The sequence below is a fragment of the Centruroides sculpturatus genome, unplaced genomic scaffold (assembly GCF_000671375.1).
Source record: "Centruroides sculpturatus isolate CEXI.00-Female unplaced genomic scaffold, Cexi_2.0 scaffold841, whole genome shotgun sequence".
Lineage (NCBI taxonomy): Eukaryota > Metazoa > Arthropoda > Arachnida > Scorpiones > Buthidae > Centruroides > Centruroides sculpturatus.
Genome location: NW_019385220.1, coordinates 125,464 through 152,422, shown reverse-complemented (window position 1 = coordinate 152,422; position 26,959 = coordinate 125,464). Strand labels below are relative to the sequence as shown.

General features: G+C 31.7%; 1 protein-coding gene across 1 annotated transcript in view; it reads right to left on the bottom strand.

Moving 5' to 3' along the window:
• Positions 1 to 3,056: 3,056 nt before the first annotated feature.
• The window catches only part of LOC111636335 (PHD and RING finger domain-containing protein 1-like), a 27,840-nt gene continuing 3,937 nt past the window's right edge, over positions 3,057 to 26,959 (bottom strand). Inside the window, exon 3 of the mRNA XM_023381556.1 lies at positions 3,057 to 4,892. Coding sequence (XP_023237324.1) covers positions 4,720 to 4,892 — 173 coding nt within the window. The 3' untranslated portion in view covers positions 3,057 to 4,719. The remainder of the gene's footprint in view (positions 4,893 to 26,959) is intronic.

Here is a 26,959-nt window from a genome sequence, read left to right as displayed (position 1 = left end):
ATGATGTGACGGTAACATTTGAATATTTTTTTATATATTCTTCCACGTTTTTCTTTATTCTAGGCCCAAAATTACCTGTAGGCTCTTGTAAACAAATATAAACATACGGTAATAATTTTCCGGATAATGTTATACCGTATTGTGCTGTATATGTGTGTGAAACCTTGTTCATGTCTTGTGTTCTTACGAACACTGTTTTACTTCCTTTTTCCGTTAATGTTCTATTGAAATTTGATTGGTATTGACATCCTTAAAATGTAACAAAATTATGATAAGTCTTATGATTTACTTTGATTAAATGTAATAATGGAATATAAAGAAAGTACTTGGTTTATAGTTAAAAATTTTATATAAACCTACCTGTTTGATCTGTATTGATGATGATGTCACTATCAAAGTTTGATATCAATCGTTTTGTTTGAATACGAAACGTTTCTGCAGAGGCCAAGATATCTTCCATGGTACATGCTTCTTTTTGTGATACAAATTTGGTAATTTTTCGTTGACAAATGTGGTGTCTTCGTTTGAATTTATCCATCCATTGTTTTGACGCTTTAAATTGCAAATCAGGAAACTGACTAGCAGCTGCTAAAGCCCANGTGAAACCTTGTTCATGTCTTGTGTTCTTACGAACACTGTTTTACTTCCTTTTTCCGTTAATGTTCTATTGAAATTTGATTGGTATTGACATCCTGAAAATGTAACAAAATTATGATAAGTCTTATGATTTACTTTAATTAAATGTAATATTGGAATATAAAGTACTTGGTTTATAGTTAAAAATTTTATATAGGCCTACCTGTTTGATCTGTATTGATGATGAAGTCACTATCCATGGTACAGTACATGCTTCTTTTTGTGATACAAATTTGGTAATTTTTTGTTGACAAATGTGGTGTCTTTGTTTGAATTTATCCATCCATTGTTTTGACGCTTTAAATTGCAAATCAGGAAACTGACTAGCAGCAGCTAAAGCCCATTGCTGTAAATTTCTTGTGGTCACTTGTTTATAATTTTGTCTTGTTTTGACAAAGCGGTCATACGTCCAAGAATCAATGAAATGATATTCATCAAAAATAGTTCCACCACGTTCAACATCTTTTTCCCATAATTTTAAATGCTCCATTCTTTTCAAATGACTACATCCGTTTTTTTTGTAATGTTAGTAGTTTCCACATAGGGTGGGCTTTTGCTAGTTTTAAAACTTTGATTTTATATTCCATTGAAATATATTCCTTCATTCTATATTTTTTTTCATCAGGTACATAGTCATCAGATGAGTCATCTTTAACTGCTTCAAAATTTCCTTCTGTACACTCTTCTTGAGCACAAATCAATTCATCATCAATTATAAACTTTTTTTCATTCAATACATCCAATGTATTATTATATAATTCTGTGCCTATCAGCATAGCATCTTCAGATAGTGTATCAGAAGATGTTGCTGCAATTAAATTATTTTTGGAAAGTAAACTTTCATAATATACCACTCCATCTTTTAGCCGCTGCTTCGATACATCACTGTATAAAGAGGTATCATCAACACTTTTTTCCTCACAACATGAAGAACTTGCTTCTCTTGATGATGTTTTTTGATTATAAAATAATTTTTCAAAATAAGTTTTACTACACAAATACATCTATTCGTGTTGAAATTTAGAAACGAACTGTTAAAGAGTGAGTGAAAAAGAACTCCGATAGAAAAAACGCTCCTAGTGAGAATTAGATCGGTCACCGTTAGTGATAACAATTAGATGGGAAAGTTGACACATAGGTGTCAAGAATGCGCCGTTATTGTCAACAAAAGTATAAAAATATTAGACTTGGAATAGTAGAAATTAAATTAAAATAAATAAATAATAAGAAATAAATGAATGAGTAAATAAATAAATACATTATAAGTATTTATGAATTAAAAAAAAAAATTATACGCGAGAATCGAACCCGAGAACTCAAGCTTATGAATCAGACTCATTACCACTCTGCCACAGGACGTTCACATAGAAGTACGTATAATTTATATATAAAGTGCTAAAAAACGAAGTTCGATTTTCTTGATTATATTTGAGTATTGCACTTTAGTATTTTACAGGTAGTACACTCACATGGTGTACTACCTCTACACCAAAGATCATCAAAATCCGTTCCCCCCAAAGCCGTAGGCTCTCCTTGTGAGAAAGGACAATTTTTACATGTCCTCACAGCTGGTAGATTTTCTAATTTCAAATTCTACAGATTTCTTTCTTTTTTCTTTTTCTTTTTTACATTTAATTGGAAACGTCAGAGACGATTGTATTCCACCCCCCAATAACAAAGAAAAAAAAATGATCCCCAATAAAATGATTACAAAATATAAAAGATATAACAGACATAATAAAAAAAATTATAAATTAAGTAAGACAACAGATACATTATATATTATATAAAATAGATTTACATTTATTTTTAAAAAAATTAAAATCACGATATAGATAAGGTTCAACAGGCTGTATGTGAGATGCTATACGGTAAAAAAAAGATCTTTGGGAAAGAGAAAGGCGAAAAAAAGGGATGAAGAAGCATGATGTATTACGAGTTCTTACAGTAGGGATGCGGAGACCTAGCCAGTAATTGAAGATTAGACCATTGAAGTATTTAAAACAGAGAATGCGGTCAAAATATTTTAAGCGATCAGAAAGATTTGGAAGACCAAGGCGAACTCTTGCCACATCGTGGTTGTTTGTAATTGGTAAATTGCAGAATTTGTGTATCAGAAAATAAACTTTATTTAATTCAGATTGTATTTTTTGAATCAGATAAGGGGCAGCCATGGCCCAGACAGGTAAACAATAATCGACTATTGATTGAAAATTAGTAAAGAAAATTGTTCTGAGTACGGTCTTTGAAGAGATATTTTTGCAAAAACGCCAAATAAAGCCACGTCTAATTGCAAGAGATTTAATAATGTAAGAGATATGATCATGGAATATTAATTTTTCATCAAATATAATACCAAGGTCACGATGAGACTGGACATAGTTTATTTTAGAAGAATCAATAAATATGGAAGGGTGGTTGGGATTGCGAAGTAGAGAAAAACACATAATGACAGTTTTATGAATGTTGATTTTTAGATTATAACTGGCAAGATTAGAACGTAAAGAATTGACAGTGATCTGAAGGGAGGAAGGATCATTGGATAAAATTTTGATGTCATCGGCGTAGGCAATTACTTTAGAGTGGTGGTTGGTTAGTAATTTATCTATATAAGCTGAGAAAAAAAGCATGCTTAGTACAGATCCTTGAGGTATGCCACAGATAGGAGAAAAAGGGAAGAAATCAAAGTCACCAATGTGAATCTTACATAGTCTGGATAAATAGTAATTGTTTAACCAACAGTAAAGAGCGGGATCTAAATCAAAATAATTACTTAGAGTCTGAAGTAGTAATTTAGGAATGATAGAATCAAAGGCTTGGGAGATGTCAATATAAATTATGTAGGTGGATTTTTTGTTCTCAAAATTTTGCAAAATAGTATAAGTTGTTTCAAGTAGGTTAGTAGTAGTCGAAAGGTTACGGATGCCACAGTGTTGATGAGGGGAGAATCTGGAGGTAATTTGGGTATAGATTTTGTTATATAAGCAAATTTCAAAAATTTATGATATGTACAGAATAGTAACAATAGCATGCAAGGTCATGCCATCCTCCCTAATAAAACATTATAAATTGCAGAAGGAAGAAATTTATGCTTGTAGAGGAGGAAAGTCCTTTTTTTATGATGAAAGGACAAAAAGGATCTGGTCCTTCTGATAACAGTGCACACTACAGACATGGTGGAGACTGAAAAACATGAAAAAATAATAAAGGCAACATATCCAAACCCCAGAAAGCAAGGAAAAAGTATTATAAAAAGATATTTTTTCACTTGCTATAAATTGCTATATGGAATTTATTTATTCCCAATGACAAAGCTGGAGGTAAAAACAATTTTCTAGAATTTATTTTGAAATCATCTTCACTATCCACATCAATTTTGTCCACTTTTATTTGAAAACACATCATGATATTATATAACTACAACTAGCTTATGTCCAAATCTGTGTAAGACTCACTGTGTTTACATATGAAGAAAATCATTTTAATTTACTAATTGCTATCTGATGAATATTACTACAAGTCTTAAAGCAGTTATGGCAATGTGAATAAGTGAGAAAAGTAACTGATACTTGATAGAACCCTAATTTTGAGTAACACTGCTTTTTCGGACTTAATTTTGATTGCATGGTATGTTACAATAGTACTTTCAATGTAAACATGACTTTTTTTCATTTAAATTATGACATTAAGTAGCAAATATCAATTCTTGAGATGTGAAAAATTACTTATGTTTAAGGAAAGTTGTTTATTTATATTTAAATTTGTTATTTTAATTTTAGCGTTAATGTTAACACTTAGGTGTGTATACTGGTTATAAGGTTTACAGTTCTGATGATTTTAAAATATTTAAACTTGAAAGTCCTGCATTCTAATTCATTTGAACATTTTTGACCTGACGCAGATCCTAATTGGATCAAAATGCTTGTCACAACCTATTTATTTTAACTATATTTTTGTGCTGATATCTGATATTTTTTGAAGGTTTTATGGTGTTATTTAATAGTCTATAACCAGCTTTGTGAAGATTCAGAACATTTAAATTTGGTCGATAATGAAAAAATATTTAAATAAAAGTTTATATTTCTATTCAAATACATATAAAATTAAATAAAAATATACCTTTGCCCATTCTAATAAACAGTCCAAGCAAAAGTAGTGGTCACAACTTTCAGGATTACCAATATCTTGACCAAGAAACTTATTAAGACATATTGGACATTTCTCTGACTGTCCATCACTAGAATCGCTTTCCCATCCTTCATACAAAAAAGAAAAAGCAATTAATTACTGATAATTAAACAGTATTTTAATATGATCTTATTGCAGTGTATCACTAAATTATCTTACAATTAATAGTTATATTTATACATCATATTTTAATTTTTTAATTTTAAGTTTGCAATGTGATGTAAATAAAATTTTAATTGTACTATATTGGAATATGCTACAAAATGGAGTATATGCTATATTCCTAAAATTGAATAATCTTTAAATCAATACTTTAGAATTCTATACTTGGGTAGTTAGAATATGATAACAATGGATTAAGCATATTTGTTTGCTGTATGAAATACTATATCTGATATAAAAGGATTATAGAATTAAAACTAACATATAATTGACTTTAAATTAAAACTATAACATTGGAAAATCATTTAAATTGTAGAACAAGTACCTAGTTGTTAATTTTCATAGTTTCAATTCTACTATGACACATACACCTTATGTCTCTGAGAATCAATACTTATTGTTTTACAAACAAATACATCTATAACTGCTTTAAATGATCAGGCTAAATTTTGGATAAATGATTATAGATTAGAAATGAATTTGGCACTAGAGTGAGGCATTAGGTGCCATCTCTTATTAAAATTAATAATTATAATATTTAATTAATTAATTTAGATTAAACTGGAAGAAAATCGTTGGCCCAAAGTGAATATTTAATNGGAATTTCAGCAAAGGGCACTATACTACGGCACTATCCACAGTAGCACAAACAGAGGGTTTGGTTGTTGAATGTAATGAGGCTAGGATTGTTAGACTGGTGTGCTCACCATCTTTAGCAATGACTGTAGAAAAGTTTGAAATATATAGATCCAGCCTTACTGGCAAATATTTAAACCACAAAGGTTACCATCAGCATGGAAATATATGATAAAAAGTAATGCAGTAAAATATAATATGTAATGTGCACTCTGTTGATATAATTATGTATATTGTGTTGGTATATTTGTATTTTATTTTATTTCATGTATTTTAATTAGTTCAATATAACATATTTATACTATTTGTTACATTTTTGATATATTTGATATTTCAATGAGATGTTCAAAACAGTTATAAAAAATTTGAATATTTTTTCACATAATCATTCGAACCTGAAACCAATACAAAAAATGTTCCAGAAAATTCAAAATACCTGAAGATGGCCTGTAGATCAGGTTGAAAACGTTTGTAAAACACATCAATTGAAACCTGATATCTTAAGCAAATACACCTACAACTGCCATAAATGATTGGGCTAAATTTTGGATAAATGATTATAGGTTAGAAATGAATTTGGCACTAGAGTGAGGCATTAGGTGCATCTCTTATTAAAATTAATAATTATAATATTTAATTAATTACAGTAGAGCATCGATTAACCGTCACATCAGTTAACTGACCGTTCTAGTCGGCAAATTTCAAATGTCCACTAGTGATGTGGCACTACAATATTTGGCTATGTCTTGACTACTTTAATATTATTTTTGTTAAATTTTTGCATGTTTTAGCTGGCAACATGGCTCGACCATTGAAGGGAGGCCAGTATTTAAACGAGACTTAATTTTCTAATTATGAATGATTATTTGTTTTGTGAGCAATAAAATAATTTTTAACGATACAATAGCAATGATTATTATTAAAAAAAAATTTTTGTTAGGCTTAACATTGATGAAAATTCAACACGAAGTTGGTTAATAGCGATATACTAATATACTATACTAATAATGTATTTTTTTCAGTTATTCGACCAACCTGAGTCCCCAATTGAGTCAGATAATGATTAAACTGGAAGAAAAGAATTGGCCCAAAGCGGGACTTGAACCCGCAACTCCTGCTTACCGTGCGGACACATTTCCATTTACGCTACCTGGACCTTCAGTCTGATCTTCTCTTCAGCATATATAAGTTAAGATATAACTGTTGATGGTTATTATGGCGCCGACACAATTGTGCCCTCAGCCAGAAACATCCACTGAAGTCACTGAGTTGGCCATGCAACCCTGGCAAGGTATAGAGATATACAGGGTGCATAGGAAAGTCCTTTTAACCAGAAAATTCTTGCGAACGGAGAGAGCTACAGCTATGCAAGTGAGGTAACGGTGTAGTAAAGCAACTACGCCCAACCTAACGCAAACAACAGCAGCGCCCCTAGTGGCAAAATTTGGATGTCATTTCTCATGATACACACCATTATTATCAAACTATATTGAAGTATCATGAGAAATGGCAAACTTTTCAAACATACTCGACATTAACTTGTTATCACTGTGTGACAGTTTGCCTTTCCATTGTTTTTTTATGTGATGTTATCAAACTGTATATGACATAACTACAGTATGTATTTTAGGCAATAAATTGTGTGTATTTCTTCATACCTATGGCTATTCCTTTCAAACGTTTACACAAAATGGCGTGCATCGCTTTCGGACATTTTTGGGTATAAAGGCGACAATTTATCTTATCCATGTGAACCACATGTCTTTTCGTACTAATTAATTGATGCTCTAAAACTTTCTAATTGGGGAGTTTGTTCTATCTGTTTTCATTTTCGATTTGCACTGCCTATCATCCAAATTTTGCCACTAGGGGCGCTGCTGTTGTTTGCGTTAGGTTGGGCGTAGTTGCTTTACTACACCGTTACCTCACTTGCATAGCTGTAGCTCTCTCCGTTCGCAAGAATTTTCTGGTTAAAAGGACTTTCCTATGCACCCTGTATATCTCTATACCTTGCCAGGGTTGCATGGCCAACTCAGTGACTTCAGTGGATGTTTCTGGCTGAGGGCACAATTGTGTCGGCGCCATAATAACCATCAACAGTTATATCTTAACTTATATATGCTGAAGAGAAGATCAGACTGAAGGTCCAGGTAGCGTAAATGGAAATGTGTCCGCACGGTAAGCAGGAGTTGCGGGTTCAAGTCCCGCTTTGGGCCAATTCTTTTCTTCCAGTTTAATCATTATCTGACTCAATTGGGGACTCAGGTTGGTCGAATAACTGAAAAAAATACATTATTAGTATAGTATATTAGTATATCGCTATTAACCAACTTCGTGTTGAATTTTCATCAATGTTAAGCCTAACAAAAATTTTTTTTTAATAATAATCATTGCTATTGTATCGTTAAAAATTATTTTATTGCTCACAAAACAAATAACCATTCATAATTAGAAAATTAAGTCTCGTTTAAATACTGGCCTCCCTTCAATGGTCGAGCCATGTTGCCAGCTAAAACATGCAAAAATTTAACAAAAATAATATTAAAGTAGTCAAGACATAGCCAAATATTGTAGTGCCACATCACTAGTGGACATTTGAAATTTGCCGACTAGAACGGTCAGTTAACTGATGTGACGGTTAATCGATGCTCTACTGTAATTAATTAAATATTATAATTATTAATTTTAATAAGAGATGCACCTAATGCCTCACTCTAGTGCCAAATTCATTTCTAACCTATAATCATTTATCCAAAATTTAGCCCAATCATTTATGACAGTTGTAGGTGTATTTGCTTAAGATATCAGGTTTCAATTGATGTGTTTTACAAACGTTTTCAACCTGATCTACAGGCCATCTTCAGGTATTTTGAATTTTCTGGAACATTTTTTGTATTGGTTTCAGGTTCGAATGATTATGTGAAAAAATATTCAAATTTTTTATAACTGTTTTGAACATCTCATTGAAATATCAAATATATCAAAAATGTAACAAATAGTATAAATATGTTATATTGAACTAATTAAAATACATGAAATAAAATAAAATACAAATATACCAACACAATATACATAATTATATCAACAGAGTGCACATTACATATTATATTTTACTGCATTACTTTTTATCATATATTTCCATGCTGATGGTAACCTTTGTGGTTTAAATATTTGCCAGTAAGGCTGGATCTATATATTTCAAACTTTTCTACAGTCATTGCTAAAGATGGTGAGCACACCAGTCTAACAATCCTAGCCTCATTACATTCAACAACCAAACCCTCTGTTTGTGCTACTGTGGATAGTGCCGTAGTATAGTGCCCTTTGCTGAAATTCCTTGTGGTGACACCTATATATTCTTTGTTCAGGCCTAATTAATCATTTTTATATGATATCTTGTATATCCCAGATTGTTCTTTCTTTTTGATCATATTGTTGTCATTTCTAAGCAAATTATAAACCATGAGAACCCTTTTGTATAGTAATCTTGTATTTTTGTAGTCTGCAATTTCTTTCACGATATTGGACATTCCTCTGTTGTAAGTGAAGTATGAACAAAGAAGTTACTAAATTCACTTACAACAGAGGAATGTCCAATATCATGAAAGAAATGGCAGACTACAAAAATACAAGATTATTATACAAAAGGGTTCTCATGGTTTATAATTTGCTTAGAAATGACAACAATACGATCAAAAAGGAAGAACAATCTGGGGTATACAAGATACCATATAAAAAATGATTAATTAGACCTGAACAAAGAATATATATGTGTAACCACAAGGAATTTCAGCAAAAGGCTTAAAGAGCATATATATCAATACAATGTAAACACAGGGCACTATACTACGGCACTATCCACAGTAGCACAAACAGAGGGTTTGGTTGTTGAATGGAATGAGGCTAGGATTGTTAGACTGGTGTGCTCACCGTCTATAGCAATAACTGTAGAAAAGTTTGAAATATATAGATCCAGCCTTAATGGCAAATATTTAAACCACAAAGGTTACCATCAGCATGGAAATATATGATAAAAAGTAATGCAGTAAAATATAATATGTAACGTACACTCTGTCAATATAATTATGTATATTGTGTTGGTATACAGTGGAACGTCGGTATACGACCTTAATCTGTTCCTGATGTTTGGACTTATACCGAATTGGACGTATACCAAACCAACCTTTCCCATAAGAAGTAATGTAAAAATGATTAATCCGTTCTCGTGTAAAAAAAATGGCTGGCTTTAAACACCTCGCTTTCCTGGCTAGTTCCTGCTTGATTTTTCGTGAGATCAGCGTGTATCTTTTTAGCTTTCTCGCAAATAATTGCTTCCGATACGCTGTCTCCAGCACTGTTTTTCAGTTATCCAAAGCAAAAGCAATTTCTCAACATGATCTAATGTCTTCGATCTCTGTTTAAAAATTGATTTAACCCCTTTCGCAACATTAGCAGATTTAATAATGTCTTTATTTTTCGCGATTGTCCATATCGTCGTTCTCAGAATACGGTAAACAACAGTTAAAATCTCAAACATGCGTGCCACCTTCGTATTTCTCAACAATATCTTTCATCAGTTCCATTGTAATTCTAGTCATTTTTTTAGTTTTCTGTCGCTTTTCATTTGCCTTTTTGCGATTCATGATTAATAAAAATAATAAAATTTTACTTACAAATTAAAATCACAAGAAATTAAACAAAGTTATAAACCGTTGCACCGTGAACATCTAGTCTGATTTAGTACACCGATAGTGCTACTTGTTCATTGATGGTGCGTATAATTGAATTATGTTGTATACCGAACAAAAGTCGTATACCGAGTAAAATTTGTTTAGTCCAAACAGGATGTATTCCGTTGGACGTATTCTAAAGCAGACGTATACCGAGGTACCACTGTATTTGTATTTTATTGACAAGACTATGTCTTGTTTATAAAATCATACTGCCAGTTTATGTTACCAGTTTAGAGGTATGAAGGAGTACATGTTGAGAGTTGATATTTGGCACAGAGTATTAGATGCCCAAATCATTTGCGCATAAAAAAATCCAGACTTGTAGGTAGATGGAGAACCAAGTCAAAATAAAATATAAAATGGTGACACTCTCTACAAACAGGCAAACCGAAGTGGTGAGAGTACCACCCACAATCGTTCTAGGAAGTGGATTCTGTAGTATTTTCTAGGAAGTAGTATTTTCTGTTTTAAATAAAATTTGTAATCTAATTTTGTAAACTTGGGAGTGCTTCAAATATGACATTAAAATAGGGTTTTATGACGTTACAAGTAGGTTTTTTAACATTATCTAGTATAGTAAAATCGTGGGACTGATAAAAATTTGACATTATATTAGGGTTGTCGTTACATCCGATGACGTTATTATCAGGTTAAACTGTATATTGTTTGTGCAAAATAAAAAATTATTTCGGATGATACAATAGCCATAATTATTTTTTTCAAAAACAGGAAATTTTCAACCCGGGCCAACACGCTATGGAGAGAAATTTCAAAACTGGATAGGTTAATTTCATCAAAAATGCATTGTGAATGACCTCGTGGTTGTGGCCGGCGAAGTTTGAACAATCGCGCTCAAAAGCAGCAATACCAAAGAAGATTGGAGAATGAGAACGAGACTCGCCTTGAACGTCAAAGTGATTCCGCTTAGTAGTGAGTCTCCGGGACATAGTCTTGTCCCAAATATAGTTTTGCAGTTTTACTTGTTTTATTTTATTCCATGTATTTTAATTAGTTCAATATAACATACTTATACTATTTGTTACATTTTCGATATATTTGATATTTCAACGAGATGTTCGAAACAGTTATAAAAAATTTGAATTTCTTTTCATATAATTGTTCGAACCTGAAACCAATACAAAAAACATTCCAGAAAACTTAAAATACCTGGTGATGGCCTGTAGATCAGATTGAAAATGTTTGCAAAACAATAAATATTGGTTCTCAATAACATAAGGCGTGTGTGTGTATCATAGTATTTAAAGAATCTGAGTATATATTGAAATGTTTCAACTCCTACTGCAGCTAATTTTAAAAATTATTTTCCATGCTATTAAATTTACAAACTTTTTCTTTCTGTTTGTTTAAATTCAAATATTTTATCATCAAAAATATATCACTAAATGATTAAAATATAATACAGTGGTGATCGGTTAACAAACATAATCTGTTCCAAGACTTTGTTCGTTATCCGAATTGTTCGTTAACCAATTATCGATTTACCATAGGTTTTTATGGAAATTTGATTAATTTGTTCTGGAGACTCCAAACAATAATATATACTTTCTTACTATGTTTATTTACATCTATATATATATATATAAAAATAGAAATGTATGTCCCTATATCTCACTTTTTCGCCAAAACTACACATCCCACGTGAATGGTGTTTGTATGTAGTGGTAGCCCCAAGTCTCCATTCGTGCATAGGGGTGGTTTCGTCTCGATAGCTATAAGGGTGCGAGAGATATGAGGCTGAAAGTAGTTGAAAGTGGCTTTCTATTTTGAATGTTTTGTTCGATTTTTTCGAATTTGTTCGAATTAAATTCAAACATAAAATTCGAATTGGTTCGATTATAGAACGATTGAAACATTCCAGAAATGTTGAAATTTGTTCGTTTGACTAAACGTAAAAATTCTCTAATTAGTCTGGAAACGGGGGACCTAATTCTTGCATTTTGTGAAAACGGGTAAGATTAGCTATAATGTAATTATCTTAATCTTCACTATCGTTACTTTTTGCCCAGAGAAGCGGGTCCTTGCCGCTAGATTCTAGATTACTCAGAAAAACAGTCTTTTATATATATAAAAAAAACTATACTATTACATATAAATAAAACCCAGCGAAGCGGGATCTTGCAGCTAGTGTAATAATAAAAATACATATATACACAGTCTTGCATTTTTATTAGTTATGCTTTTTCTGTTTGTGGGTGTTAAAGAATCTGTCCAATGTCGATTGCTTTTCTTCAAGATTTTTCAGAAGTAATTAATAGTATTGTAATTGCAGATATCCCCAACCCCATTAACCTTATTCTGGTTTGGATGCCACTTGGATGATCATTGTTCTGATATCCTCCCATTTCTTCAAAAGATCTTTAGTAGCAGATGTTGACATTGGTACTCTTTCGTCTTCCTCTTTTTCAAAAGAAAACACATCTGAGTTTCTTGGTATTCTTCATTTGAGAGTTCTTGGAGTTCTTCTGTTGTCAGAACAATTTCAGGTTCCATTATGAGCACTAAAATGCTCTTTATTTCTCAGATGTGATTTTCATTACTCCATTAGCAGCTTGAGACTTCTTGATATATCTTTCATAGCTATTGGGCTTACTGTAGACATGTTCAAGCCATACTGCCTAGCAACATCAGACATCTTGTGCACATTTTCTACTTTAGCTATTATATCTTACTTGATTTCTACGGTGAGCACAGTTCTTGACACTCCTCTTTTTAGGCTCCATAATATTATCAGTTTCTTTTTTAAATAAAAAGTTCAGAAAAGCACTTACAAAAATTCAGAGAACACAAATCAACTAGCCCGCAAAAAATTATTTAAATGCAAGGCCCAGATGAAATTCGAAATTTGGTATTAAAACGTTAATGAATATCCAATGGGACAGTTAAACTTTCACCTTTCGTAAATTCACCCTGACACAAAACTTAACAAGTACGTGTTTGATGACAGCCTTGTGAAGACTATAAAAAAATTATTTGTCAGAAATGTAAACAAAAAGCTGGAATTACAAGGGAGAGTTTCAAAATTCAGAGGAATACTATCTGATCGGAATCGGGTTGAACATCAATGTTGACATCTCCTGTGCTCCGAAAGGTTTCGAATTGTTACCTAAAGACAAGAGAAAATTAATCAGTATTCATTATTTTTGCTCAATATGTTTTTTATGTTTTGTTCAGTAAAGTGTTCATTATCCGAACATGTGTTCATTGTCTGATTATAAAAATCTTTCGCAAAAGTGTTTGTTATCCAATTTGTTCGCTATCCAAACTGTTCGTTAACCAATCACCTACTGTATAACTCGTAAATTAAATTACAGGATGATATGGAGTTCTCAAAAATTTGGAATTCAAGAATCATTTTGGCATTCAAACACTTATATCGATGAGAAATAAGTATTAATTAATCTATCGGGATCTGAATTATAGGAAGATATGTACCAAACTCATGAATTATGAAAGAAGCAACAGAACACAAATAAATAATTGAAACTGTAGAACTAACATACTTATATTTATAGGTCTGCAATTTTCAAATTTCAGACCTATAGATTCTCACTGTCATGTTTGTCCATCTGTCCTTCATTAATGGAGTGAGTTAAACGAAAATTGAGACCAGAGACAAATTTAAAAATTGAGTCCTCCTTCCCCAATTAATTTTTAAATTAAAATATGATGAAAAGTTGCAGCCAACATTGTGATGATGTCATAATAAATAATTCTGATTTTTTGTATGTGAATCTTTATACAGTGGAACCCTACTATCTCAACATTTGGATAACATGTTATTCTATATTTTAATTGGTCTAATGTATTATTGTATTGGAGAAAACCTCATTAAGTTGATGTTATCAACAGATAACACAATAAACTTGATCTGTTTCACATATTTTAAAAAGAAAAAGCAAATTTTTGTAAGAATCTGCACTTCTATTGTATAAACATCTCTATACATTTTATTTTTTCCTTGTCTCTTTTCTACTATACCAGGGCTTCTTAAACTATGGGTCGCGACCCCATTTGGGGTCGCTTAGAGAAATCTTGGGGTCGCAAGATTTTAATGCAAAATATTGAAAATAATTTGTGAGAGTTTGAAAATGGCACGCTTTGTGCCATAGGTTCGTGAGTTGCGCTTTGTGTCACTTCAGCGAGACAATGATTCAGCAACACTGATTGTAGTGTGAACTAGTGTAGTGTTGTCGCTTTTCAGTGTATTTAGTTGTCTTTGTTCCATTGTAACACAAGAGTGAACTGTGGTAGTACACCATTATTGTTTTTGCAAATTTGTATATCTTTATTTTATATTTTTTGGGGGTCGCGAAAAAAATCACAATCATAAATGGGGTCGTGAGTAAAAAAAGTTTAAGAAGCCCTGATCTATACTAATATATAAAGAGGTAACGTTTGTATGTATGTAAGTTTCATTGCAGCAGGTAATCTCCAAAACTACTCATCCGATTTCAAAAATTCTTTCACCAATATTTAGAACGGGGTGGACATAGGCTGTATATTATTCTGTTAAACATTCATATAAATTAAATGATATAATCTAGGTTAAGGCTTTTATGTCCAACAGATGGCGCTACAAGTACGACGCCCTAAGTTTGCTTTTCCGTGAGGCATTATGCTTTTCTGTGAAAATGAACTAAAGCAGATTATCATCTATATAAATAAAGATGGCATGTTCATTTGTTTCTACCGATTCCTTTGAAATTTTGATACAACTCTGCATTCGAATACGCACGTGTTTTTATATAATATACGTGACAAAATTTCCCGCACTGGGGGGAAATGGACAGGATTAAAGCTTACAGTAAAGAACTCTGCTTCTATTTATACTATTTCAGATGCAGTTTTTTGCGTTTTTGATTGCGTTTTAATAGAGTACGTCAACAGAATGTACACTAAGAAGAAATTTTTCGAAAAATTTCCCCCCCACGTGGGAAGTGTTATACATTTATAATAGATACATTTTGAGCCACAACAACGTGTGGCAGGGTCTGCTAGTAAAAAATAAAGCATTTTATTCATGCAATTTACTTTACTAACTTCAAGTTTAATCTCTTCACATTTAATTATATTTAAAATGTTATATTAATATAAACAGTGTGTAAAATACAAATATATATATACAGTGGGTGATCGGTTAATGAACATAATCCGTTCCAAGACTTTGTTCGATATCTAATTGTTCATTAACCAATTATCGATTTACCATTGGTTTTTATGGAAATTTGATTAATTCGTTCTGGAGACTCCAAAAAATAATATATGCTTTTTTACTATGTTTATTTATATATAATAATAAAAATACATATATACACAGTCTTGCATTTTTATTAGTTATGTTTTTTCCATTTGTGAAAGAATCTGTCCAATGCTGATTGCTTTTTTCTCTTCTTCAGGATTTTTCAGAAGTAATTAATAGCATTGTAATTGTAGAGATCATCAAGCCTATTAACCTCAACCTGGTTTGGATGCCAATCTAAAACCGTTGTTCTGACATCCTCCCACTTCTTAAAAAGATGTTTAATTAATAGCAGATATCGGCATTAATCCTCTTTTTCAGAAGAAAATATATCTTGCTGAGTTTCTTAGTGTTCTTCATTCAAGAGATCTTGGCATTCTTCTGTCGTCAGATCAATTTCAGGTTCCATTATGAGCTATTCAATGTTCTTTATTTCTCAGATGTGATTTTTGTTACTCTAGATGCTTGAGTCTTCTTCATTATACAGTAACTTTCTTAAATAAGATTGAACTACGACCTACTGTAGACCTGTTCAAGCCATATTGCCAGGCAACATCAGACATCATCTGCCCACTCTCTACCTTTGCTATTACACTCTCACCTTTCGAAAATAAAAACCAATGCATAACTCAATGAGTGCCCGCCCAAAAATCTCACAATACTATAAAAGAATTGTTTTTGTCAGAAAAATAAAAAACTGAAATTACAAGGGAGAGTTTAAAACTTTGGAGTAATACTATCCGATCATTATATACAGGATTGAGCATCAATGTTGACGTCTCCCACACTCCGAAAACTTTTGAATTGTTGCCTGAAGACAAGGGAAGACCAATCATTATTTTATGTCGCTTCTTCTTGTGTTCATTCTGTGAGGTGTTCATTATCTGAACATAAAAATCTTTCATGAAAGTGTTTGTTATCCGGTATGCTCATTAACCAATCATCCACTTTATATAACTATATAACTGTATGTGTGTATATGTTACTGTGAATGACCGATATCTGGCAAATGTCGAGATTCTCCGGTGAATGTCAGCATTCACATAGTCGTTTCGTATATGTACAGAATATTTGCTAAATATCATTATTTCTCACTTATACCAGCAAATGTCGACATTCAGCATGCACTGATGGTGAGATATCGGCATTAATCCTCTTTTTCAGAAGAAAATATATCTTGCTGAGTTTCTTAGTGTTCTTCATTCAAGAGATCTTGGCATTCTTCTGTCGTCAGATCAATTTCAGGTTCCATTATGAGCTATTCAATGTTCTTTATTTCTCAGATGTGATTTTTGTTACTCTAGATGCTTGAGTCTTCTTCATTATACAGTAAGTAAGAATAAAAATATTTTTATTACGTTAAGACAAAAATGCAACTTTTTAATATGTCAAAATAGGAGAAAGCTTAAGTAACAGCACATGTAAATAAACTGTTGAACCTAAAACGAACAGTACATTCTTAATCAGAAAAGAAAAGTAATACGCAATAGTAAACTTATACATATATTATGTGATAAACGTTATACAATCTTATTTATTGCAATAACTTAAATTGTTATGACACTTTGAATTTCACAAGAGCCCCTTGCTTTTACAACCACATTTATTCGTGGAACACTTCTTTTTGCAATGACAGCATGTATAGCCTTTCCCTCCACTTTTTGAATTAGCTGCACCTGCTTCTCTCAGCGATATTTCTTGAGAAGAAATTGCATCTATGGAAAGTAACTTTTCTTTACAAATTATGAACTGATTACATTATTACATGATTACAAACTGATCTGTTAATGGTGTCTTTTATTCGGATATCGCCGACGCCTTACCAATGACCCCTCTCATCCTCTGCCACTCGACCTGACAAACCGATCCCCACCTCATGAGATCAAAAGAACAAAAACTCCATCTAGTGAGCGGTTTCCACCAAACCGTTGCCAGGAAAAGAGGTCCGACCTTGTCCTACCTCTGGCTACCCACAAAGGATTTGGCGACGGACTTTCGCCTCTCTGTTGACACTGGCTTATCGGGTGTCGTTTCGACCTCCACCAAAGCTTATTTGTGCTTGTCAACATACACCAGTGATTGTTCGAATGTATAATAATATAATCAAATATTCGGTCTTTCACCAACATATTTTGTATGTGTCGACATTCACCGGAGAATACAGACATTCTCTAATTTCAGTCTTTCACAGTAACATATATATATATATTTATGTTCCAAAAAATTGCCGTGTTATGCGAATCCATGTTATACAAAACAAAGAACTAGTACAAAAAGGGGTATTACGTTCCAAAAATGAAAAAACATACTATTATATTTTCATAATTAAGATAAATATCTTTATTAAAATTTTCTTAAGAAGTGATACATAATTTTACATAATTTTAGATATATACATATATATATATCTAAAATTATGATATGATAGATTAACAAACAAACACAAACTTTGAAAGCAGTTGGAATGGGAAAACTCACAAAAAAGATGAAAAAAATTATAAAATTTTAATAAAATATATTTATTTTCATATAAAATATTTATAATATATAATTTATTTATGCATACAGTCAAAAATATTTTTTGTATTATGATATAATTTTGACTATGCATAAATAAATTATATATTATAAATATTTTATATGAAAATAAATATATTTTATTAAAATTTTATAATTTTTTTCATCTCCTTTTTTGTGAGTTTTCCCATACCAACTACTTTCAAAGTTTGTATTTGTGTTTGTTTGTTAATCTATCATTTCATTGCACATTCTAAACATTTAAAAACAAGTAAAATGACAAAACCGTACTTGGGACAAGACTATATCTCGGAGACTCACTACTAACCGGAATCACTTTGACACACAAGATGGGTCTTGTTCTCATTCTCCAATCTTCTTTGGTATCACTGCTTTTGGGCGCGATTGTTCAAACTTCGCTGGCTACGACCATGAGGTCATCCAAGATGCATTTTTGATGAAATTAACCTATCCAATTTAGAAATTTCTCTCTGTTGCATGTTGGCCCAGGTTGAATTTTTGTCGATGCATAATGAAAATTTTCTCATTTTTTAAAAAAATAATCATGGCTATTGTATTGTCCGAAATTATTTTTTTATTTTGCACAAACAATATACAGTTTAACCTGATTATAACATCATCGAATATAATGACAACCCTAATATAACATCAAATTTTTATCAGTCCCACGATTTTACTATACTAGATAATGTTAAAAAACCTACTTGTAATGTCATAAAACCCTGTTTTAATGTCATATTTGAAGCACTCCAGAATTTACAAAATTAGATTACAAATTTTATTTAAAAAAGAAAATACTACATGTTCAGCCCTAGGGTCAGAGTCCACTTCCTAGAACGATTGTGGGTGGTACTCTCACCACTTCGGTTTGCCTGTTTGTAGAGAGTGTCGCCATTTTATATTTTATTTTGACTTGGTTCTCCATCCCCTGACTACCTACAAGTCTGGATTTTTTTATGCGCAAATGATTTGGGCATCTAATACTCTGTGCCAAATATCAACTCTCAACATGTACTCCTTCATATCTCTAAGCTGGTAACATAAACTGGCAGTATGATTTTATAAACAAGACATAATCTTGTCAAAAACTAAGCCTGAATTATATAGGGTTGAAACAAAAGAGTCCTTCAGGTATTAACATAATCGCTCGTTTGTGTCACCTCTGTCATGTTTATTTTAAGTTGTTTAGATGGGCATTACGTACATTTGTATATTTAATACATAAGTCTACAGTAATTACAGTTATATTTTTAAGAAAAAAAAAAAAAAAACACATTAAAATGGAAGATAAGAAGGTGCATTTTTGACATCTCATGCTCTGAGAAAAATGCAACAAAAATTCAGAAGATATGTGCTACACACCAACCAATGCTGAATATTATCAGGCTAGAAAGTGCTATAATATTAATAATTTATAAGACAATTTGGCACTAGAGTTAGGTGTTAGGTGCCATCGCTTGATAAATTTAATAATTATAATTTTAATTAAATAATTTAGAACATTTAAAGATTCAAACAACTCCTTGTTAGCAGCAGAAAAGTTCTTTAATAAATTATATTACCTTCTGCTGCTAACAAGATGTCGTTTGAATCTTTAAATGTTTTATCTTTTAAAGTCTTTTTACAATGTTTTATAAGGTTTTTTAAAAAGTTTTAACTCCTCATAAGTCAGTTTAGAAAGAGAATACGTTCTTTGTTATTTGTAATACAAATAAGTTTAAGAAAAATAGATTGTTTACAACAATATTCAATGCAAGATACCTTGGAGTAAGCCAGGTAATCCACCAGTGCACACCACATAACCTACAGCTGGTTTTCATTTCAGAGAACTAATGATTTAATTTTGTTGGGAATGGAAAGGAATTGTTTATTATGAGTTTTTACCCAATAACCAAACAATTAATTTCTATGAATATTGTCTCCAACTGGGTGAACTGAATACTGCAGCGGCTTGAAAAACATTTGGAACTTGTGAATTGATGAAGATTCCATCATGATAATGTAAGGCTACACATATTACTGAATGTGCACCAAAAACTTCTAGACTTTGGAATGTTTTAAGTCACCCAACATATTCTCCAGATATTGCTCCCTCAGACTATCATCTTTTTCATTCATTGCAGAATAATTTAAATGGTACAGAATTTCAATCTTAGAAGGTATCAAAAATCACATTGATAATTTCTTCAACCAGAAACTCATCAAATTTTACACAGATGGAATTCATTCTTCACAATGGATTCATTATTAATGAAACTACCCATCAGATGGTGTAAGGTTATTGAACAGAAGGATGAATACATTGTGTATTAAAAATTTTTATTTATTCCAAAATAGTGTATTCTATTTCTCTCTGAAAACTGAATGAACTTTCAGTTCAACCCTATATTAATATTCAAATAATGAATTCATTTTTGTCATTTGATTCTTTTCTAAGCATTTTCTTAAGTGGTTAGAGAATGTAATCACATTATAATTTTTCTAGAATTATTTTCATAATTCTGTCATTTATTTCATAATCTAACTAACTGAAAATTAGACAATTATTCACAGAAATTGAAATTGATGTCTTGAACATTTTTTGAATTATAGCATTTCATTTTTATATCATCATCATAATCTTAAAATGAAGAAGTTTTCAAATTTCTATAAATTTTAAACAGAAAATTTGATATGTTTCACATTTAAACTATTTTTCTATTAATACATTTATATAATTCAAAAAGTTTTCATAAATTGATTTCTTAAGTGTTACTAATAACATGCAATCCGTAAACTGATGTTGACTCTTTGACAAAGAATACAACAGCAATCAAATTAAAACTTTAAAAAATTGTATTTTAAACAAATTATTTTAAATTTATTTAATGTTACGTTATAAAACAATTTTAAGTTATACAAACATATGATCTTATATAAACATGAACACATTAGAAGTGTGTAAACTTTTCCATTCCCATTCCTTTTAAAAGTACTGTACATTGTGATTGCAATTAAAGTTCTGATTTCACAAGAGCCTGAAATAAGAGTCACTGATCAGAATGGCTTGACATTTTTTATGGAATATCCATGTAGCAATGGAATATTGTTTGGTGAAAAAAAAATTTAGTTTAAAAATTTGCCACTAGAGGACCCTGTGATGCATACTAGCAATATCAAAAGATGCAAATTACTTATTTGTGACATGTGCACATCACAAACACTGGCATTTGAAAATGACAGAATAATCAGTCCTCTTTTTACTGTAACATGGTCAGCACATTCACCAGATCTGAATCCATGTGACTTTTGGCTTTGGGACATCTAAAGAATGTTGTGTTTAATGGAAACATTAAAAATTTAGTAGAACTGAACACCAGCAACATGCATCATACCCACATCATCTCCATAAAAAACATTCAGATCTGTTATTGAACAAGCTATTTTGCAATTTCAGCTTGTATCAGAATATGAAGGACAGCATACTGAACATTTGTTGTCAGTTGCAATTTTATTTTTACTTTTGTATTGCCTTTCACAGTAATAAAACATGAACTGTCCCTAAGTAGCAAATTTTTGAACTAAATTTTTTTCTTCAACAAATTTTCATTGCTTTACAGGTAACTTATCCATTCAAAATATAAGTCATTCTGACCAGTGGTTCTTATTTCAGACTATTGTGAAATCAGAATTTTAATTATAATCACCCTGTACTTTAATATTTGTGTTCCCCCTAATTCATGAACAGAAAAATGCTTGAATATTAGTACAAATGTAACAGGAACAACAAATTTTTACAAACAGTAAAATCTGAAAAACAAATATGTATAATTTAAATAAATAAATGTGTGTATTTTTTATTAAAAATTGAAAAATTCTATGCCCTTATAAGTGTTTTCATGTCCCATCTTTAGGACATATCCACAAAATTTGAATATTTACTTCTATTCCTTTCTATGTTGAGTAAGGAAATCAGTATCCCTTTTTCCATGAATATTGTATGTATAAATTTAAGACAATCACTCATATTTCCATTTATAATTTGGATCATATCTGAACATTTGCCCCTGAATTTCATCATTTGCTTGTGTGATTGCACAAGAGATATTAGCATAGTTACTTAATATGCTATTTTCTAGTAAATTTGACATTTATATTGTATCATTTACAGTGGTACCTCAGGATACGAATGCCTCAGCATACAAAATTTTCAGGATACGACATGAAATTCAAACATATTTTTGCTCCACGATACGAATAAAAACTCACCATATGACGTTACGTTAGTTCGCAGCACCATTTTTCATTCACTCCTGTTCATTGATCTCAGTCTGTGCATTTGCTTCGTCGTAAAAGGATCTTGCTCGATAAAGGAAATCTTCAGGTATTATCAGAAAGTGACTGATTTTATTGAAAAGAAACATCCCAAAAAGGTTCACACTGGTCGTATTGCTGCTCGGAGTAATGACATTTGCCTAAATCCTTTTATATATATTATCTATAATATAATCGAGACGGGTTGATAATAATAATGATAATAATAATAAGTGCAGAGCCCAAACGGTTAGGAGTTGGAAACTGAAATTTGGTACACAGATAGGGTACGTCACGAAAACGCACACTAAGAAGGGATTTTTCGAAATTCCTCCCGGGGGGGAGAAAGACAGGATTAAGGCTTAACACTTCCATCAACAATGGAAGTGTTAAGTAACAATGGCGGTGTTAAGTAACAATGGAAGTGCTAAGTAACAATGGAAGTGTTAAGTAACAATGGAAGTTTTAAGTAACAATAAAAGTTTTAAGTAACAATGGAAGTGTCAACAATGGAAATCTTACGTAACAATGGAATTGTTAAGAGAAAGCGACGTGCGATACGCAGATGCAGTTTTTTCGTTTTTGCGAGAAATCGAACATATTTTTAGACCCATCTAAAAATTCTCTAAGGGGACCCAATTCTTGCATTCTATGAAAACGGGTAAGGTTGACTGTAACGTAATAATCTTTATCTTAGTTATCGTTACTTTTGTGCAAGCAACGCCGGGCCCACCTGCTAGTATATATATAAAACAACACTAATTTTTTTTATCTTTTCTAAGTTATTTTAAAGTTATTGTTACATTATGTCATGTAAGTTAAGTTTTAGTATCATTTCCCTTCTCCCTCTCTTCCGCCACCAGTTTATACCTCCATCGTCGTCTATTCTCAAAGGTAAAGTGCAAATAAAACTACATTTTTTTTTAATCAATTATTATTCTATTAGGGTTATTTATACATTTACAACTACAAAATGCATTTTTCAGTGTTTTCCATACTACAGTTATTTTTATTTAATGTATTACTTGGCTTTAATTTGAGTATGATTTTTGCGTTGGAACGAATTATTTGGTTTTACATGTAATCATATGGGAAAAGATGATTCACCTTACGACATTTTCATGATACGATCTCAGTTTCGGAACGGATTAATTTCATATCCTGAGGTACCACTGTATATGTACAACAATGTTTCCATTTCAATTTAACTTTCTTTTAATTTGCTTAACATCTTAATTTTTATTTATAACTAATTAAGTTAATGAAAGTAATTTTTTGCTGGGATAAGAAATTAAACATTATTATTATGAATATAGAAATTGACTAGTCCATGCATTGCATATGCAAAATTAATTAATATCAGCAATTTTATCTGTTTATAAAACAATTTTTTTAAAGTAAAACAATTCAAAAATTATTAGATATACAAACTTATTTAGATATTAAATCCTGGTATGGATTTCATCTTTATTTATCTTAAAAAAATTTATTTAAAAGTTGGAACAAGTAGCTATCATAAATAAATCTTCAAATTTTTCATAACATAAATCTAATTTCCTGCTTTTAATTGTATTTATCTAATTTCAAATGAAATTTCTTATTAACTTTTTCTAAAATAATCGACGTCTTTTAATGAATGAAACTAAGTGATAATTTTTTACTTCTATAAATAGTCTATAAACATGTCTATAAATAGTAGACACGTGCACACCCAAAGATATAAAGGATGGGTTATAAATTCCATATACAGTGGAACCCCGGTTAACAAACCAAATTGGTTAACAAACTTTTATTTTACAAAAATTTTGTCTCGGATAACGAACAAAATTTGGAATTTAACGGCTTTTTATGTCAAATTTGTAAGCTTGCTTTCATGAAACTTTCTGAACCACTTACGGCACATGGAATCATCAATAGCTCCCTCACCATACACAGAATATATCATTTTTTGTGTCTGCAAAACATTCTTGCCTTTTCGGAAATAAAAAAGCATAATATGTCGAAAATGCTCCTTATTTTCTGCCATTTGTAATGCTTAACAAAATTTTAAAAACACAACTAAGTAACACAACTTTATTCCCAAATACTAGCTGAGATCCTTTTGTCAAACAACATCGAAATTTTACACATGTGAAGGAAATAACACTTCAGTATTGCGTTTTTAGCTAGCTGGTGCTAAAAATGGGACAAACTTTTGCATCAACCCAATAGTTTCCAGCTGTTCTGGAACTTCACAAATTTCAGTTGCTCTTAGGCATGCATGAGGTAAGCATTGCTTTTTCGAGTGTGCTAAACTTCGTTTTTTAGTTTTGTTACTTATGCTGTATATTTAATCAATATGGCATCGAAGAAAGAGAAAAGTGACAATGGAAATAGAAAATGTTTTAGTGTAGCACTAAAGAAAGAAATTATTGCAAAATATGAGAATGGCATTCATATTTCTGATATCGCTAAAGAATATAAGGTGGCAAAATCGACTATCTCTACAATTATTAAAAACAAAAAAGCATTTAAAGCTGCCGAAGTGGCTAAAGGAGTGAATGTGATATCAAAACAAAGATCTAAAGTTTTAGATAAAGTTGAAAAACTGTTGCTAATATGGATCAATGAAAAGCAACTTGCTGGAGACAGTGTTAGTGAAGCTATAATTTGTGAAAAGGCTAAAAATTTATACAACGACTTGTTGACCCAGACACCCAGTACAAGTGCAGACAGGCAGAACTTTAAAGCAAGCCGAGGGTGGTTTGATAGGTTTCGTCGATGAACTGGCATTCACAATGTCATAAGACATGGGGAGGCTTCAAGTTCAGATGAAAAAGCAGCAAAAGCATTTGTAGATGAATTCGCAGAGTTTGTAAAAAGTGAAGGATACGTCTGGAATCAAGTGTTTAATTGCAATGAGACCAGTCTTTTTTGGAAAAGAATGCTTAGACAAACGTACATAACCCAAGAAGAGAAAGCACTTCCCGGACTTTCTCTTCTTGCGCATAAAGGACAGACTCACTCTTTTATTTTGCGCTAATGCAAGTGGTGACCTCAAAATCAAGCCACTTTTAGTCTACAATGCTGAAAATCCCCATGCTTTTAAGAGCAAAAATGTGATAAAGTCCAAACTGCCTGTACAATGGAAAGCAAATAGTAAGGCATGGGTAACTCAGACTTTATTCATAGATTGGCTCACAGAAGTGTTTGCTCCTACTGTTAAAAATTATCTTCAGGAAATGGATCTTCCTCTTAGATGTCTTCACTTAATGGATAATGCTCCAGCACATCCACCAAATTTGGAGGACAACTTGGATAGTGAACATGACTTCATCAAGGTCAAATTCCTTCCACCCAACACAACTCCATTACTGCAACCAATGGATCAGCAAGTGATTTCCAATTTTAAAAAGCTGTATACCAAGGTGCTGTTTACCATGTGTTTTCAGGTTACCAATGATACTGACTTAACTCTTAGAGCTTTTTGGAAGAAGCATTTTAACATCCTGCATTGTATCAACCTTATTGACAAAACCTGGAGTGAGGTCTCTCACCGCACTTTGCAATCGGAGGAAACTTTGGCCAACTTGTGTCCCAGAGCGAAACTTTCAGGAATTTGAAGAAGAGAGCTCTCCTGATGTAGTGCATGAAATCGTGTCCATTGGCAAGAGTTTAAGAGTAGAGGTAGATGATGCAGACATGGAGGAGTTGCTGAAAGACCATCAAAAATGAACTAAAGACAGAAGAGCTGGTTGTGATGCAGGAAGAATAGATGAAAGTCTTACAAGAACAGCATTTGTCAGAGGAAGAGGCTAGGGAAGAAATCACCAGTGCTGAGATCAAGGAAATTTGCAGAAAATGAATGATGTGCAGGAATTTATTGAGAAGCACCATCCTAACAAAGTTGTGGCTAATAGGGTCGTTAATTTAATGACCAACAGTGTGCTAGCACATTTTTAAAAAATTTTGATTAAGAGAGTAAGACAATCAACTTTAGACCACTTTCTTGTTCCTTATCAAAAGAGACCTTGACTCGAAGAAACTCCCAATGCAGTGCTACCTGATATTTTTATGGAAGGGGATTCCTCTTCCAAGCATTAAGCTCTGTAGAAACAAAGATATGTACAGTGCTACTTTATTAAATAAAGTTTACATATTTGTTGCTGTAATGATAGATACTACATCTAATATATAATCGAGACTGGTTGATGATAATAATAATAATTTTTGTGGCGTAATAAACACTAGTTTTGTGTTTTATTCTAAAGACACATGGCAAATTTTCCATCAAGTTCCTTTATTTGTTGATAATAATAATAATAATAAGCGCAGAGCCCAAACGGTTAGGAGTTGAAAGTTGAAATTTGGTACACAGATAGGGTATGTCACGAAAACGCACACTAAGAAGGGATTTTTCGAAATTCTCCCCAGGGGGGAGAGAGACAGGATTAAAACTTCTATATACATTATGGATACGAGCCCAAACGGTTAGGAGTTGAAAGTTGAAATTTGGTACACAGTTAGGGTACGT